General features: G+C 34.9%; 1 protein-coding gene across 1 annotated transcript in view; it reads left to right on the forward strand.

Moving 5' to 3' along the window:
- Positions 1-2620: 2620 nt before the first annotated feature.
- Positions 2621-16665, forward strand: part of LOC106458532 (collagen alpha-1(XVIII) chain-like) — a 187963-nt gene continuing 173918 nt past the window's right edge. The window contains exons 1-2 of the mRNA XM_022384773.1: positions 2621-3170; positions 14306-14427. Of these exons, the coding sequence (XP_022240481.1) occupies positions 3154-3170; positions 14306-14427 (139 nt within the window). The 5' untranslated portion in view covers positions 2621-3153. The remainder of the gene's footprint in view (positions 3171-14305; positions 14428-16665) is intronic.

Consider the following 16665-nt stretch of genomic DNA (forward strand, 5'->3'; position numbering starts at 1 on the left):
GGGCGAGCATGTTTGATGTGACGGGTATTCGAACCCGCGACCCACAGATTGCAAGTCGAGCGCCCTAACCACCTGGCCATGCCAGGCCCCATAAATTATGATGTAATATTGAACCATATTGTTATACTACTACATAAATTATAATGTAACAAGGTGCGGTACCCGTCATTTGTCCGGGTTATGAACACAAAAAAAAAACTGTGGGGGGTGGATGCTATGATAAATAACACAAGAATTCTAACTTTCACACAATTGATTTATAACATACTATTATAGGATTCACTATTACCTGAACAAAAGTTTTGTATAAGCTTTAAGAACTCAATATGTATATACTTAAAACATAATATAAACTATCGATTGTCAGGGTGACTTTGTAGGAAGAGCTATCAGAGAAAATGTGGCCGTAGGTGTGATTTCTGTCACCCCTTTCAACATCCAGCTCACGTGATTAATTAATTGACGGTGATTGGCCGTAGAAGTATCTTACGGGCCGAAGTTGAAAGGTCACGGGTCAAAGTAGGAAGTAGGTATAACTCAAGAAACGGGTCTTCATATCAGCCTTATGGTGGCTGTTGGAGTAGAAACTTTAGCTGAGTTTATGTATTATTGCAATAGTGGCGTCCATTTTTTTAAAATTCCATGCCTCCATAGAGAGCGCTATCGCATTGTCTGAGATATATATATATATAAGACGTTTGTAAGGCTGCCCCCCCCCCCAACACACACTGTGTGTATGTTGTGCTACAGAAAATTTAATAAAGTTTTTTTGTGTGTGTAAGGACGTGGCGCCATCCATGAATGTAGTTAACGTTAACTTACATCAAAGATAATAAATGCTCAATAACAGCAATAATGTAGATGAAAGGGGTTGGGAACCTCTCATTAACATGCCCGTTGTTCCAAACTATCATCCTAGAAAGTTTCGTTGAGATTAGCCCGGCGACCTAGTAGTAGTTAGATAACGGACAAACAGACAGACACAGATTTTTATGCTTTATATATACAGATACCTACCTGAGATGCTATTATACAAATTATGATGTAACACCGAACTGCGTTTTATACTAGTCTATAAATTACAATGTAATTCCTACACATGGGATGTTCGACCCAATGCCAATTCTCACGCTATAATAAAACGCAGTACTCAATATCTCACATAAGTACATCAAATGGAGGTTAATTGCCCTCATACAATAAATAATACATGTAAGTTGTAGTATTATGGCTCATCAGATATCTCCTACAATTCATTATGTTAATTGTTAAATAAAACTAAATCATTATAATAAACGGGGGAACATGTATTTTTAATGCTTCGTGGTCAATAAGGCTTAGCATTATATATAATTGAAACAACGTTCATCATACATATTTAAATGTTTGAGTCGTACAAAACATGAAATCTGAGTTTTACATTAGTTCTATATTGCAGGCATTTTGAAAATATGGTGGGAAAAATGTTCTTTTTGAATTTCTTACTTGAATAGATCTATGTCGCACAAAAAAAATCGTGAAATACATTTTGGTAAGTTATAAACTTAGAAAAATCCATGAAAACTTATCTTACAATGGATTATTTGTAATACGCCTAAGACATATTTATTTCTGTCAGAGTATAGAACCATATGAACAGGATTAAAATACAATTTGCGACCAGCACTAGACATCTGCTAAAATCATAAACAAACGCGTCTGTAAAGTGAGCTACTTTTCATCCAGTGTAGGAGAGCGATCATAGCTACTGGGAAATAAACATACGCATGAATGAGGCCAACCTGCTAGATATGTACTCTGACCTTGAGAGTGGCTTGAAATCAATTGTTTTATTAACAACAATGAAATGAAATTGTTATGCAAGTTTCATTAAATATGATGAGGATGTCAACGCTAGTAATTTTTGAGCTTAAGTATTTTTCCATCCCTATGATTATCATTCACTTCTGATCAAAGCAAGCAAGCTATATACCTGATCTACCTTCGGTGGGTCAGCGGTAAGTTTACGGACTTACAGCGCTAAAGCCCGGGATTCGATTCCCCGCGGTGTACAGAGCGTAATTAGCTCAATGTGTAGCTTTGCGCTAAAACAAACAAAACTTAAAAGTTCACCCAGTAATGAATACAGCTAAATGAATATACCTTTCTTTAATTAAAATACATTGATTATTCAGTTGTTTAACCTTGTTAAAAATAATCTGATATCCTAGTAATTTTAATGTGCTTCACAATGTTTAAAACCCTAAATATGTGTTAGTAACCAATGGAAACTAATTACTTTCACACACTTGAGAGCAATACTTGAAGTTTTTTCACACATGGTTGGTCGGAAGATAACAGCTGATGGTTTAGCTTGGAACTTATATCTAAGAAAATGTAACTAAATCTAAATCGATAAACAACAACCATTCTAATTTCTGGAAGGAACCACCAGAAAACAGATAAAGCATAAATTTGTGAGGGAACAGAAAGTGGTCAGCGTCTTACCAGACGAAAAGGAGGGTGGGGAGGGGGCATGCAGAGAACAGGGAATAGATAAGGCGGTGCTATGTTCCGCAACGGTCTGCTACAGCGTCCACTCGTTGATCTTGCCTAGTGGCGTGAATACGAGTGAATGACGGTAGCGCATAATACTTAGAGAACCATCTTAGCCGTCGGTGCCGGCGCGTCTGAGCGGGAAACGATCGCACAGTATAAGAGGCAAACAGCTTTGCCATGACTGGCTTCATTGCGTTTGCAAGTATTGATGAGGAAACATAGCAACTATTTCCAAAAGCTGTAATTCTTCAAAACTGCTATATAAAGATGGCAAATAGGTTTGAACTCTTATGATTCGGGTGTCTTGAAAATGTCAAGGGACGAAAAGAGCGACTGACTTTGATATGCTTGACCTGCATCGGTTTTTAGAGGAAAGTTCTATTTATAATGTTTCACTCACAGAGCTAAAGTATTCTTAAAGAAAGAGAGTCGCCACAATAACTTATTTAAAGAGATCATGAATTATTCAAAAGTTTTGTCGTCATCATCTTTTCCACAATAAGTAACAGACCTTCTCGAGAACCCAGATTGGAGTCTTCCCAGGATCTTGAGACAGTCTTAAAATCAGTAGAGTGGGGACCTTAGAAAAGCAACCTCCATTTCTTCAAGAACGAAATGATTACGTTCTGCAGGTGAGAACCACTTTAGATATACATATATATTTGTTTTTTAACAGCAAGAATATTGTATCCTGAAGTTCTGTGAATGTTATTTTCTTTACGTTACTCACCACTCACAGAATGAACAGTAAGTTCCGTACCAGTTTTTTTTTCTATAGCTATCAAGCTTTATCTCACCTTCCATCTGTCTATATATTTTTGAATATCATTTTATTTCCATAACAAAAATTATAAAGTGCCACTTCAGTCTATTAGTTCCACAGAAAGACCTTACCTATTTTTATAGCGTTCAATTCAATCTAAACTTTAAGGGGGGAGGAAATAAACTTCCTAAATGTGAAATTTTCTGGCCAGCATGCAACTGCACTGTTAAACTATTCCAATAATACTAAAAATATAATTTTCTAGGAATTTTAATGTTTCAAGTTTCCAGCACAAGGGGAATCGCTTATTCTAATTTTTTCTTATATTATTATTTATTCAAACCATGAAAAAAGCTAAATACTCAAAGATCGGTCATCTAATATAAAACTGAGTTTTAAACTAGTAATTGTGTTCTGGCCTCTGAAGAGTATGCGTCAAGATTTCGTAACATCCATCAGGTTTTGGTGTTGGATGTGAACCGCTGCAAATACACTAACTCTTTTAAGTACACGTGTCGCATCTAAATAAGCTGTTCCGGATTTCAGGAGTAAACGACGGGTGCGTTTTATGTGGTTTGTAAGTAATGAATTACTCCTTTTTTCTACATACTTATATTTGTTAACTATTCTTGATTACAATGATTATTTAAAATGTATTTGAATACTTTGTGAATGAATCTTTACACTTAGGAAAGTTATTTTTACACTGTTAGATAAATATTCTGAGTTAGCCAAAACTTGTGAGGTTTTATTGGGATTACTACCGAAAATGTCGTTAAAAGCAAGAGTACTCAACTGATGATGCAATGCCTTCTAATGAATACGGATTCTACTTTTCTGGTGTATAAGTAGTCAGTTTATTATGTAGGATTGGATATATTTAATTTATGAGACATCTTTTAGTATTGATCAGAATAGTTAGATTTACTTTTGAACATAATCTTATGCTTCTTATTAAATACTGTCATTTTAGATACTGTCAGTTTATCAGAAAACATGATAATAAGTAAACGTATTCAAATTATCAGAAGTCAATGCGCCTGGATATAAGGAAAGAGTAACTTCTCAAAACAGTTTTGTTGTAAAAACATGAAGACCAGCCGGTGCCTTTCAATATTCCTGTTTGTTTGTTTTCGAATTTTCAAACAAAAGCAACGCCAGAACTATCTTCGCATAGCCTCCCCTAATTTTAAACTGATAGACTAGAGAGAAGGAAGCTAGTTAATAAACCTACCGCCAATTCTTGGGCTGCTCTTGTCTGATTGAGTATTGGGATTTGACACTAATTTTTATAGCACAACTATGGTCTCAAAGTGCGGAACGTGTTTTTGCAGCAACGGGACACGATCCATTAACCGCTGATTCTCAGTCCAAGCTAACCACTAGACCACGTCTAACCCGCGAAGAGTTTAGTTATATAATAGTTTCAAAGATTTTATACGTATTAAATCTTAGGGCAATAGTAACTGAAATCGTTTGGCAAATAACGAGGATAATCATGCAGAATAAACAATTACGTTGTTTGGCTATTAACAAATGAAACCCTTAAGTAGCTTAGCAAATAAAGAATAAATCATGTAAGGCTTAACAATTGAATCGTTTGGCGAATAACGAGTAAAATAATGTGAGATAAACAATTAAATTGATATTAATTTCCGATCTATGTACTTAGATTGTTCGTCTAAGATGACAAGTAAAATCGTACCGATAATAGCAATTAAATTGTTTGACGAATAGCAGTTAAAATAATCTAAAGCTCGATCGTAATGATTAAAGCTAGCGTCACCTTGGCAAACTTTACGAAACTATTATCGATTCTTATACTTTAATTTTGAACCAACCGCCCGATCCAATCATTCTTTAGCTGATTATAATTAATTATTAGCGTATACACACATCTGTCTATAGCATGCAGAAACAAATGTTTTACGCTTGTTTCGGATGAAACGTTTTTTTCCAAAGCTGTCGTTAAAACTTCAGAAGATTTTCGTTTCATCATCAACATACGAGAAAAAACAACTACATATTTTTTTTATTTTACTCGAAAAGAATGTTTGAGTAAACTTGGAGCTTCTGTTGCAAGGGGAATCTTTCTATCTATTTAGCCTAGTTTAAGCCATAGCTCCAGGAATAATAAAACAACACCCCCTGGTTTCTGTTAGTTTTCTAAATATACTTTAAGTCGTATGGAGACACCAGTTTTATGACGTGTTAATGGTTAATTAACTTACATTTCTCGGAGTTTCGAGGTTATCGCATTAAAAGAAAACACGAAAAACATCGCGACCTTAGAAAAAATGGCTTCTCTGTCAGAAAGCAAGCAAGCTTTATATAATTTGAAGGTTTTTATTTTGTTGTTTTTTTGCAAGACAATCCCTACTCTATTTTCTGGATAGAAACCGGAATTATTTCGTTATAAAACTTCAGAAAGTAATCACAGTTCTTCTCAGTAAGTGAAGCGGTAAAACTTAAAAGTAAATACTGAAAAAATGAATTACGATAATGCCCGTGAAGATGCTTTATTCTTATAGAGTGAGCATTCAAACACGAAAGTCTCCCCCAAAACTGCTTGATTTTACAAAAAATATTTCTTCTGATCTTAACAATGGCATTTAATAGTTGAAGGCCTTATAAAAGAATTAAAGAACACGTTTAAAAGGAAAATTCCAAACTCGCCAGCACGAAAACAACGAGGGGGATAGAATTTATTCTTTTCTTTTTTTCCTCTTTTTTTTTTTTAGAAATTGCCTAATTGCGGTATTCAAGGTAAAAAAAAAGGAGGTAAGATATTTTTTATAGAGTTTCTTTCCTGTTGAAAAAAAAAGTCTTATTAGTTTGCTTTTTGCCAAAATCTAGTCGTAGTACTTATTTTTTGTATGTATGTGATTTTTTTTTCTTCTGGATATTGCATTAAACTACAGTTGGGGCCCACTGATTCGGGTTTTTATGAAGAAACCAACAACTTCACATAAACTGCCTAAGCTGGACGAATTATTCGACTATAATATTGCTGGAATTGTATGAAATGTAGAACGTTTTAGTTTCGTATAAACCGGGAGTAAACGATATGAGCCTCAAGATAGTCACAATACAGTAAAAGTTAGAGTTTCATCTGAGCTACAAGTAAACCAAAGAAAACGGAAACTCTAAGAAGAGTGTCATTAAATGTCATAATGAAACTTCATAGTCTTGGAAAACTAAAATTCAGCAATATGAGATAATTTTGATAACTTAAGTTGCCATGATACATAACTTTAGAAGTAACATTTTTATACGAGTTGTTTTTCTTTCAACTTTATTGTAGCCAAACAACATAACAGGAGCGTCTAAAGACTTCGGGGGGAGAGCAGGGAAGACTGACTTCGCGTGGGTTCCCAATTCAGCTGGGTCCCTACGCTATAGCTTAATTTGCGTATATGTGTTAATCCGGCCTGTCACCCCCACCAAAAAAAGAAAACAAAAAGGATGCCCCTGCAACGTGGATGTCTGGCTATCAGGCAGGCAATAGCACTGCCTATGTAGGGATGGCTCGGATTGTTTATCGAAATGGTATTTTAAATATCTCCTCAATAAGTAATCAGAACTTTACAATACTGTACAGTGTTGCCTATTATAACAATATCTGTGTAATGACTGAGTAACAAGTTCTGAGAATGTCTGTAAATATCATAGCAAAAAGTTTGAATTTCTTTCTTCTGCTTCTTTTTTATTACAAGATAACTCAAAAACCAAAACAGTGATGTCAACCAAATTCACTGAGGTGACATAGTTTCAAACGAAGTATCCGCTTTTATAATTATTGTTAAATACTAGTAATCATTTAAACAAAATCATAATTCTAGTGTAAACGATGTTATCATTACCCCTTGAAGTTAGGTTTTTACAAAAATTTGGTGTTCCTTTCAAAGGCTTAATTAAGTACAGGGTGGAACAAGAATTACCAGCAAATCACAGATAAACAATAAATATTACAGTTGGAACCTCATTGTATCTAGAAGTTGGTTATAAATACAACCTTCCTATGTCTATTGAAACACTGCATTAAAAAAACAAGCAAACAATTAAAGAAAAAACTTTTCAAAAAAGGAAGTAAGTGTAGGGATGGCTAATATCAATCCTTCAAAAACAATTCAAACAAAACAGTAGGGATAGCATTTGCATCATCCCTACATATAAACACAGGCAAGAATTAACATGTAGCAATTTATATAACTATTCAATCGCAATTGAGTTTAATTTATCCTATTTTTGTTTGTTAACATTCTACTACACCGTGTGCCTGTGCTTTTATGTAGGGATGATCCGTACTATCTTCTTTGCATTTACTTCCTTTTTGAAAAGTTTTTCTTTACTTGTAAACTATTTATCTGTTTAAAGACGATCTAATATTATAGTCAAAGGGTTTAAGTCAGCCATAAGGATATTTCAGTCAAGACAAAAGGAAAAGAAATAAATTCAGCAATGATACCCCTCACACTAACCCTATATTTAATACCAATGAAATATTCATATGACATAGAAATATCTAGAATCCAATGTTGTTTTTGTAAAGTTTGCGGGTTCGCAAAAATAGGAGTGGAGCAAGCCTCTTATCAGATGGAGGACTGAGGTGGGATCGACAAGATATTGAGGGCTGCACTCCAAATCTTGTTTGCACACATACTGTAGTATTTAGATAGTTAACAGCAATCATTGTTTGTTGAGTACGGAGATTAAAGGGAAAGTTTAAAATACATTTTGGGGCAGCTTAAGCCCCACCAAATCCCCAATCTTTCCGCTGCATTTGCGTAGAAATGCTTTTGTTTTTTAATAATTCTGTTCAAAACTGGAAACAAAGGTAACTGTGTACGCCACAAGGGGCATTAATTATTTATTTAGTAACTAGAGTTTTTGAAAGATCTTTATATCGAAGGCCTTTAAACCATTTTACTTGTCCAACTGTTTAGAAAACAAGCAAAAATTATCATGAAACAAATTTCATTAGGTTAAGTTCAGGCTTGTCCTTGCGTCATCATCATCTTGATTAGAATCACAATCGTTACATCTTAGAGACATCATTTTCTCAGTTCCTTAATTCATCATCATCTTAGTTAGAATCACAATAGTTACATTTTAAAAAGATCATCTTCTCTGTTCCTTAATTCATCATCATCTTGGTTAGAATCACAATAGTTACATTTTAAAAAGATCATCTTCTCTGTTCCTTCTTTTATCATTACCTTGATTAAAATCACAATCGTTACATGTTAAAGAGATCATTTTCTCTGTTTCTTCTTTTATCATCACCTTGGTTAGAATCACAATCGTTACATCTTAAAAAGATCATCTTCTCTGTTCCTTCTTTCGTCATTACCTTGGTTAGAATCACAATCGTTACATCTTTAAAAAATCATCTTCTCTGTTTATTCTTTCATCATCATCTTGGTTAGAATCACAATCGTTACATATTAAAAAGATCATCTTCTCTGTTTCTTCTTTTATCATCACCTTGGTTAGAATCACAATCGTTACATGTTAAAGAGATCATCTTCTCTGTTCCTTCTTTCATCATTACCTTGGTTAGAATCACAATCGTTACATCTTAAAAAAGATCATCTTCTCTGTTCCTTCTTTCATCATCACTTTGGTTAGAATCACAATCGTTACATCTTAAAGAGATCATCTTCTCTGTTCTTATTATAAAAGTCATAATGCAATTTGTTTAAACATTTGTCGTTCTCTTCTCACTAAGAGGTAAATATTTTATAGTGTGGTCAAACTTAGTGCGGTTCCTTGATAAGCTCGGACCGTGAATACGAAGGCTCGTGGTTCGCTTTTCGTTGTCGTAAAATCTCGCTCTGCATTTTGGGGGCGTGGGTGCGTTATCAAGAGTGTCAACTCCCACTATTCGGTTAGACAAGATTAGGCCAGGAGTTGGCGATGGGTGCTGTTAACTAGCTGCGTTCTCTCTTGTCTATTAGTTTAAAATGAAGAATGACTATGCGCAGATAGACTTTGGGTAGCTTTGGGCAAAATAAAGAAATTTGGTAAGAGCTTTAAGCGACTGAACTATTTAAAACATTTAGATCAGGGAAGGCGATCGATGAAACGTACCACATTTTTGTAATATGTAGCCTGTAATAATAAGAAAGATTATTTGACTGATCAGAAAGTATTAATATTAGGGAAAGCGTTCAGTCAGACGTACTATGTCTTTATAGTACATGGACAGTATTAATAATTATTAATTAAGTATTAAGATCAGGGAAAAAAGATATAAAATCTAAGATCTAATATAATAACTTAGTTTAGGTTAGAATGCCGATAATATTAGTTATATTATGAACGTCTATGTTAACGGTGAAGCCAAGTTTTCAGTTTTTGTTTATATTCAATCCAGATATATGATTATTTTAACAGTTGTTCAGTAACTAGATTCGTTTTGAGCATTCACAGATATTTCCACCTCCAGTGGCACAGCGGAATGTCTGCTTACGTACAACGCTAGAAACCGGGTTTCGATACCCGTGGTGGGCAGACACAGATAGCCCTTGTGTAGCTTTGTGCATAATTAAAAACAACCAAACAAACACAGATATTTTCAGCTTGTCTAAGCAGGTGATTCTGACAGTGTTGTTTTTAAGCTTATATAATTCCAGATGTATAAATAAAATAACTATATAAATGTTAATAGGGCATTTTGCTCAAGGCAGAAAGAAAATTAATATTAGCAGAAACACCCCCCCCCCCCCCACCCTTCCTCACATTTTTACATTATCCTACATGTCGTGTTCCCGACATGACATGTGAGTTAGCGTGCTGGGCTGCGTAACAGAAAGTATAATGTTCGAACAACCATATTCGTTGAAACCTTTTCTCTGGTCAACAGCTCTAAATTACAGATGGCTATGCCTGGACTTTAGGAGTCACTGATCTGAAAATTTAGCCCATGTTGAGTAAAAATGTTTATACAAATCTATTAACCCTTCAATATCAAACTTTTGTAGAAATTATATTAGTAACTACAAACAAATATTTTAAATATTCTTGTATCGAAGACACTCCAAGTGAGCAACACCTAACTTAATGTAAAAGGTTCAAAATTGCAAGGAAACATCGAATGTTAACTAGTGAATATTTTGAATGTTAGTCTTGGAACAATGAATGTACTGCAGAATGAGAATAAAGATAATCCTAGTTGGAAATAGCCTTGCAATTACGTTATATAGTCAGTTTGATGTTTCAGGAAACATCACTTTGAAAGATCTAAACCGGTCTTTGCCATATATAACAAACATAACATGTTATGGCTTGTTTTTAACGGATATTCAGCTTTAAGATAGGTTACGTTTACTACCTCTCACATTGTAGGGGCTGGTTCATTATTTTTATTAAACCACATGTTGTGGCTTGTTTTTAACGGATATTCATTTTCAAGAAATGTCACCTTTACTACCTCTCACATTGTAGGGGCTGGTTCATTGTGTTTATTAAACCACATGTTGTGGCTTGTTTTTAACGGATATTCATCTTCAAGATATGTCACCTTTACTACCTCTCACATTATACGGGCTGGCTCATTATTTTTATTAAACCACATGTTGTGGCTTGTTTTTAACGGATATTCATCTTTAAGATAGGTTACGTTTACTACCTCTCACATTGTAGGGGCTGGTTCATTGTGTTTATTAAACCACATGTTGTAGCTTGTTTTTAACGGATATTCATCTTCAAGATATGTCACCTTTACTACCTCTCACATTATAGGGGCTGGTTCATTGTTTTTATTAAACCACATCTTGTGGCTTGTTTTTAACGGATATTCATCTTTAAGATAGGTTACGTTTACTACCTCTCACATTGTAGGGGCTGGTTCGTTACGTCATTGGTTAGTATAATACACAGTCTAATTTTGTATTCAGTAAATATTGTATTACACAGAGTTCGTTCTTCAGTTCCGGCTATATTTCAGGTTCGGGTTTTTCCATGTCCGCTATTCACGGTTTTACGTGCACTCCGTTCAACCAATGCCTTCTTCTTGTTCTTTCTCAAACGTTCCAGTCACAGAATAATCGCTTGTAACAACGCTCACAGTAAAAAATTCATAGCCTTACGTTTCGGTAACCTGATATATTTTTCAGTGACTGAGAACTACGCGCAGTTGAGAACTACGCGCAGTTATAAGTATATATATATATATTTATCAGTGTTCGTTAAAAGAATTATTTATAAGATACCAGAGGAAAGAAGAATGTCATTAAGCGATTCTATTATCGTTGCGTCTTAATCAAAGAAGTTCTGTTCTGGAATCAGCAAGGAAAGTCGGAACTACCGGAAGATCTTTTAGTTCTTTCGAGACTTAATCCACCATATAAAACTTTAATGTCCAAATATATATTTATTCTCTATAGGCGTTACTTCACTGGTTACTAGCTCATACTTAAGCAAAAAAAAAATTACCACATAAACGTGGTTACGTGGACCTTAAATAGTTTTAAAAACTACTAAAAAAGGGGGGTTCCAGGCCATTAAGAGACGGGAGAGTTGACTTGAACGACAAATGGGTTTATAAAATAGATCGATTAGATTAATCGATCTGATCGATCTTTAATATTAACACATCTCCCAAGCTGATTTTATTTTCAAAGATAGATCACATTAGGCACATTGTCTGTTCTTCAGATGTTTTTGTTTTTCGAAGTTAAGCACAAACCTACACAACGGGCTATCTGTGCTCTGCCCACCACGAGTATCGAAACCCGGTTTCTAGCGTTGTAATTCAGTAGTTATACCGCTGGGCCACTTGGGGGGGCTCTTCAAATGTTTGTTATGTAGTTAAAGAATAATATTGTTTAAGCTTAGGGAAAGTATTAAACTTTGAAAAGTAATGGTATTGGTAATATTTTAAAGATATTATACACATATATATCAATATCACAAAAAAAATATTTTTAGCTAAGACCTGACTGCCTGAATGATTTTCATTTTTTTCCTCATTGAGTTATCGTTAATTAAGTCTTACTCAATCAAAATCTCATACTTTTACGAAAAGTTGATAAAACGTAAATAAATAACAGCATATATTATAGGGATTATGTTCGAAAACAGCAAATGTACCGACCTAGTAATCAATCCAACCTATTTACGTTTTTTATCACTGCATGCTCCTGGTTAGACCGGTATATCAAATTAGCTATATCAATTACTGGGAATAGTTTGGGTGGAGCAATTGCTCCAGGGCCAGACCAACGGGGCTCAAAAAGGTTCATTAAAAATCATACAACGATGATAATAATAATTAAATCTGGCTTTTGTTTGTTTGTAATTAAGCATAAAGCTACACAATGGGCTATCTGTACTCTGCTCACCACGAGTATCGAAACCCGGATTCTAGCGTGTAAGTCCGCAGACATGCCGCTGTGCCACTGGGGGGTGGGCTTGAAGCTGGCATTGAGTTAAATACATTGAGCGAATTTTCAACTTTTTCTCTTGCAGTCGTCTTTTATTTAATTTTAAAGATGGTTTTGTTAACATTATTGGTTAAAATGTTATATAATTGTTCTAAACTAGCCAAACCTAGTGAGATATTATTGAATTACGGCCAAACATATCGATAATAGCGAGGATTTGTTTGTTTGGAATTAAGCACAAAGCTACACAATGGGCTATCTGTTCTCTGCCCACCACGGGTATCGAAACCCGGTTTCTAGCGTTGTAAGTCCGCAGACATACCGATGTGCTACGTGGGGGGGGGGGCAATAGCGGGGGCAATATCCAAGTGATGAATCAATACAGTTTTATTACTTTTGTTTTATAATGTTGCATATTTATAGTTAGACCGGTTTATTAATTATTGGGTTAATATAATCTCTGATGTACTTCAACGAATTTTACAGAATGTGTTCCACATGCTGTCCTTGTAATTCGAAACAAGTCTGGATTAACAGCAGGATTAACTCGACCTTCTCATGCTTTGACGGCGCCATAATCAGTCACGTATCTGAAATTAAGAAAAGCTACAAATCGCCTATGGTTCCTGATTTTTCTGATACCCTGTAGATCAGAGATTATATTATATAAATAGCCTGCTTTGATCAGAAGCGGAAGATAAAGTTTAAAAATAAATACTCTAGTTAATAATATTTAAACTGTCATTAAATTAATAGTGAGATCATGGACAGTATTATACAGAATTACAACTGAGAAACAGTTATATTAACATTTACCAGTAATCTCATATATTTATGGTGACAAGTCGGTTTTGAAGAGAGAAATTGAAAGCTTGTTCAATACTGTACATAAATCCAAACATCCTACCGAGTTATTATTATCTTTCATCACCAATATACTCGCGCTACGAATTTTAAACAGAAGTTTTTGTAATGTTGTGTTTGAATTGAGGAATTACCTCAACGATACTTCGAACTAGGACAAATCAATACTGTTTTGCCTCTAATCGGCCAACCCTAATTTGTCTTTGTTTTCGAGAAGTGTCCGTTATTGAAATGAAATCATTTTCAAATACTCGTGTCATTTATTGTGAAAAAAAATGTTAGATTGTGGCGACAGAGTAAGGGCTACAAAATAAAGGAAAGAGAGAAAAATAAATATAAATGCGATTAAGGGAGAAGGGCAGTAAGTGGGGGGGGCTGGACCCAGAAACATCTTTTCCCATTCAGGGTCTTTTAGACACTTGCTACGTCATTGCCCTGGTATTCGGGAAAGGCCTAATTGGACAGGAATATGGCTAATGTAGTGTGGGCGACATATCACAACACATTCTCCATTGCTTTCACTCATGAATCATTATAATTGAGCAAGCATAATAACTTAATAAAAATATAGAAAACTTTTTTGTTCACAATTTCTAGAAATACCATAAAAAGTATATAGCAGATCAAGAGTGGGTTTGGTTTGATAGTGATTCAAGTTAGGCAGGGAATGAACACATTAAACATAACATCAATACTTAAACTGCGATTAAACTAACAACTTTGTTTGTTTGTTGTTTTTTTTTTCCTGTAGGGCTGTACTCCTGTTGCTCACCCTATTCCTGAGGGTGAGAGGAGAAGAATTCAACAGCTTCGAAGATGAAGAATTCATCCTGAATGAAACCAAGCGAATGCACTTTGGAACTATTAATTCAGGTAACATTTTACATCCACTTCTTTCTATCTAATTTCTCCTGGGAAAAAATACTTTGGTTTTCCTTGGAGTTTTGAGACAACTTTTTCCCTATTACAGTTTTACGTATTTATGATTTGAGAAATCGAGTCAAACAGTTTTTATGAAACACACAGAAATAGCCAGCAAACAAGTTTCACGGGGAAACCCGATTATACTAAGTGTCCAGTAATGGACGTTTGTTTATTGAGAGACTTCCTGCATGGTGGTCGTATGTATTGAGCAATGACGTTGTTTTAACTGGATGTGTGGAAAGTAGTGCCGTGAAGCTGTAATTGTCAACAAACGTTTCATTGTTTTCTTGTATTTTCTAGAGTATTCTAAAGATGTTCTATATTAAACATTATTCACATTACTTTATGTATAATTTTAATGTGATTATATGAATATTTCTTATTGATAAACTTTGTTCATGGAACCGTACTACGTTTGTGGACCACTTAATATACATCAATAGAATAAAAACATATTTCAACAAATAAAACAACTTATCAGAACACCCTATTTAAAATAAAATAACGTATATTATTGTAGAGTGTAGAAAGAATTATCAGTGAACTGTATTGAACAAATAATGAAACCTACGTGAACTTACAAAATAATAATATTCATACAAACAGGCATCTTTAATGTCCTGAGATATATAAAAATACGTGCGAGAAAGCAGCAACTAATGCAAAAACTTTAACCAAATTCATTGCAAATAGACCATTAAAACGTAGGAGCATAATATAATTAAATTTTCTAATGCTTTGCGATTACGTAAAGAGGGTTAACTATGTTATGTTAAAACGATTATGAATATGCAAATCACACGTTACGTGATAATCAAAACACGATATAAAATGGCGATGGAACATCACGTATCAGAACTATATTTTCACTTAATGACATTGAAAAACAAAGGAATGTAAATCGACCTGTGACACCAGGACCATCCAGAAAGAGACCTGTAATAGGTCGTACTCCATTCGCTGTAAGCAAATTGTGGCATCTTTGAAATAGGTGAGAATCTACGAACTAAAAGGTAATAGCAAAAGCCGTCCGTGACCCAAGCAACAGTACGAAACATAATCAAGAAAGATTTCCGTTAGAAAGGCGTTACAAGCCACGTGTACACAAGTTGCTGTCGCATTCCTCAAGTAGTTAGTGAATGGAACGAGTATTCATGCTATTCAATGTGAAGACGTACCAGTCAAGTCGCCAAAACGAAGCGCCTTTGGATCTTTGTTGGACAGAATTGTTCAAACCAGACGTTGGGAAATTAAAATATGGAAAGCTAGCAGGAAGGAGTACTGTGCTTGGGATATGACAGCCTTGCGACGGAGTCTTTTATAATAGAAACCATGCTGCAGGTCTATTATCAAGATGCACGACCGTCAGATAAAGTATGACTGGACGTGACCGCATGGACTGTAACAGCATGGTGAGGCTCCAAATTTGTTTTAATATAACGTACTCAACCTCTATATTACGTAATTCTATTTCCAATCCACGTTTCAATCAGAAATGGAAAACTATGCTGTTTTTGCGTTAGTATTTTAAATTAGTATTTGTTTTTTTTTTATCAAAGTGAACTTGCGAGTAAAAATCCTGTTTTCGAAGTGTTGGATCCTGCTTACAATTTCGTGTCTGCTTTCTAACACAGCTATCTCACGAAACTCATGAGATTGAATGTATTAAAGACAGGAACCGAAATTAAAGATAAATCATTCCATTAATGTAGCTACACTGTGACCTCGAATGGATTGAGTCATGCAATGTGTGCAAATCTGGTGAGCCTTTTTTTTCATTGGGGGAAAAGAGCGGGGTATAAGCCTAATGGTGTTTGGCGTTATAACCTGATCCCAAGGAACGGTGCCTTTTCTTGTAAAAATTAGTAAAGTTCAGAGATTTATTACATTTCTGTAAGACTTATGACGTCGGTATGAAGTTCAAACTGAATCAGAATAAACAGGAAATTACGCATAACACTGTTAAACAAAGAGAAAGTTTCTAAGTTAGGGGTATTTGTATTTTTGCCCCGCTGGCAAAACTTCCGTGGCTATGCCAGTGAATCAGTTCTTGTAGTGTTATTTTCTCATGAGAAGTTGATGAAGAGAATCAATAACAAATTACGCTGGTCACTTGGCATCGGGCCCGGCATGGCCAAGTGAATAAGGCGCTCGACTCGCAATCTGAGGGTCGCGGGTTCGAATCCC

The sequence above is a fragment of the Limulus polyphemus genome, unplaced genomic scaffold, assembly GCF_000517525.1.
Source record: "Limulus polyphemus unplaced genomic scaffold, Limulus_polyphemus-2.1.2 Scaffold481, whole genome shotgun sequence".
Classification (NCBI taxonomy): domain Eukaryota; kingdom Metazoa; phylum Arthropoda; class Merostomata; order Xiphosura; family Limulidae; genus Limulus; species Limulus polyphemus.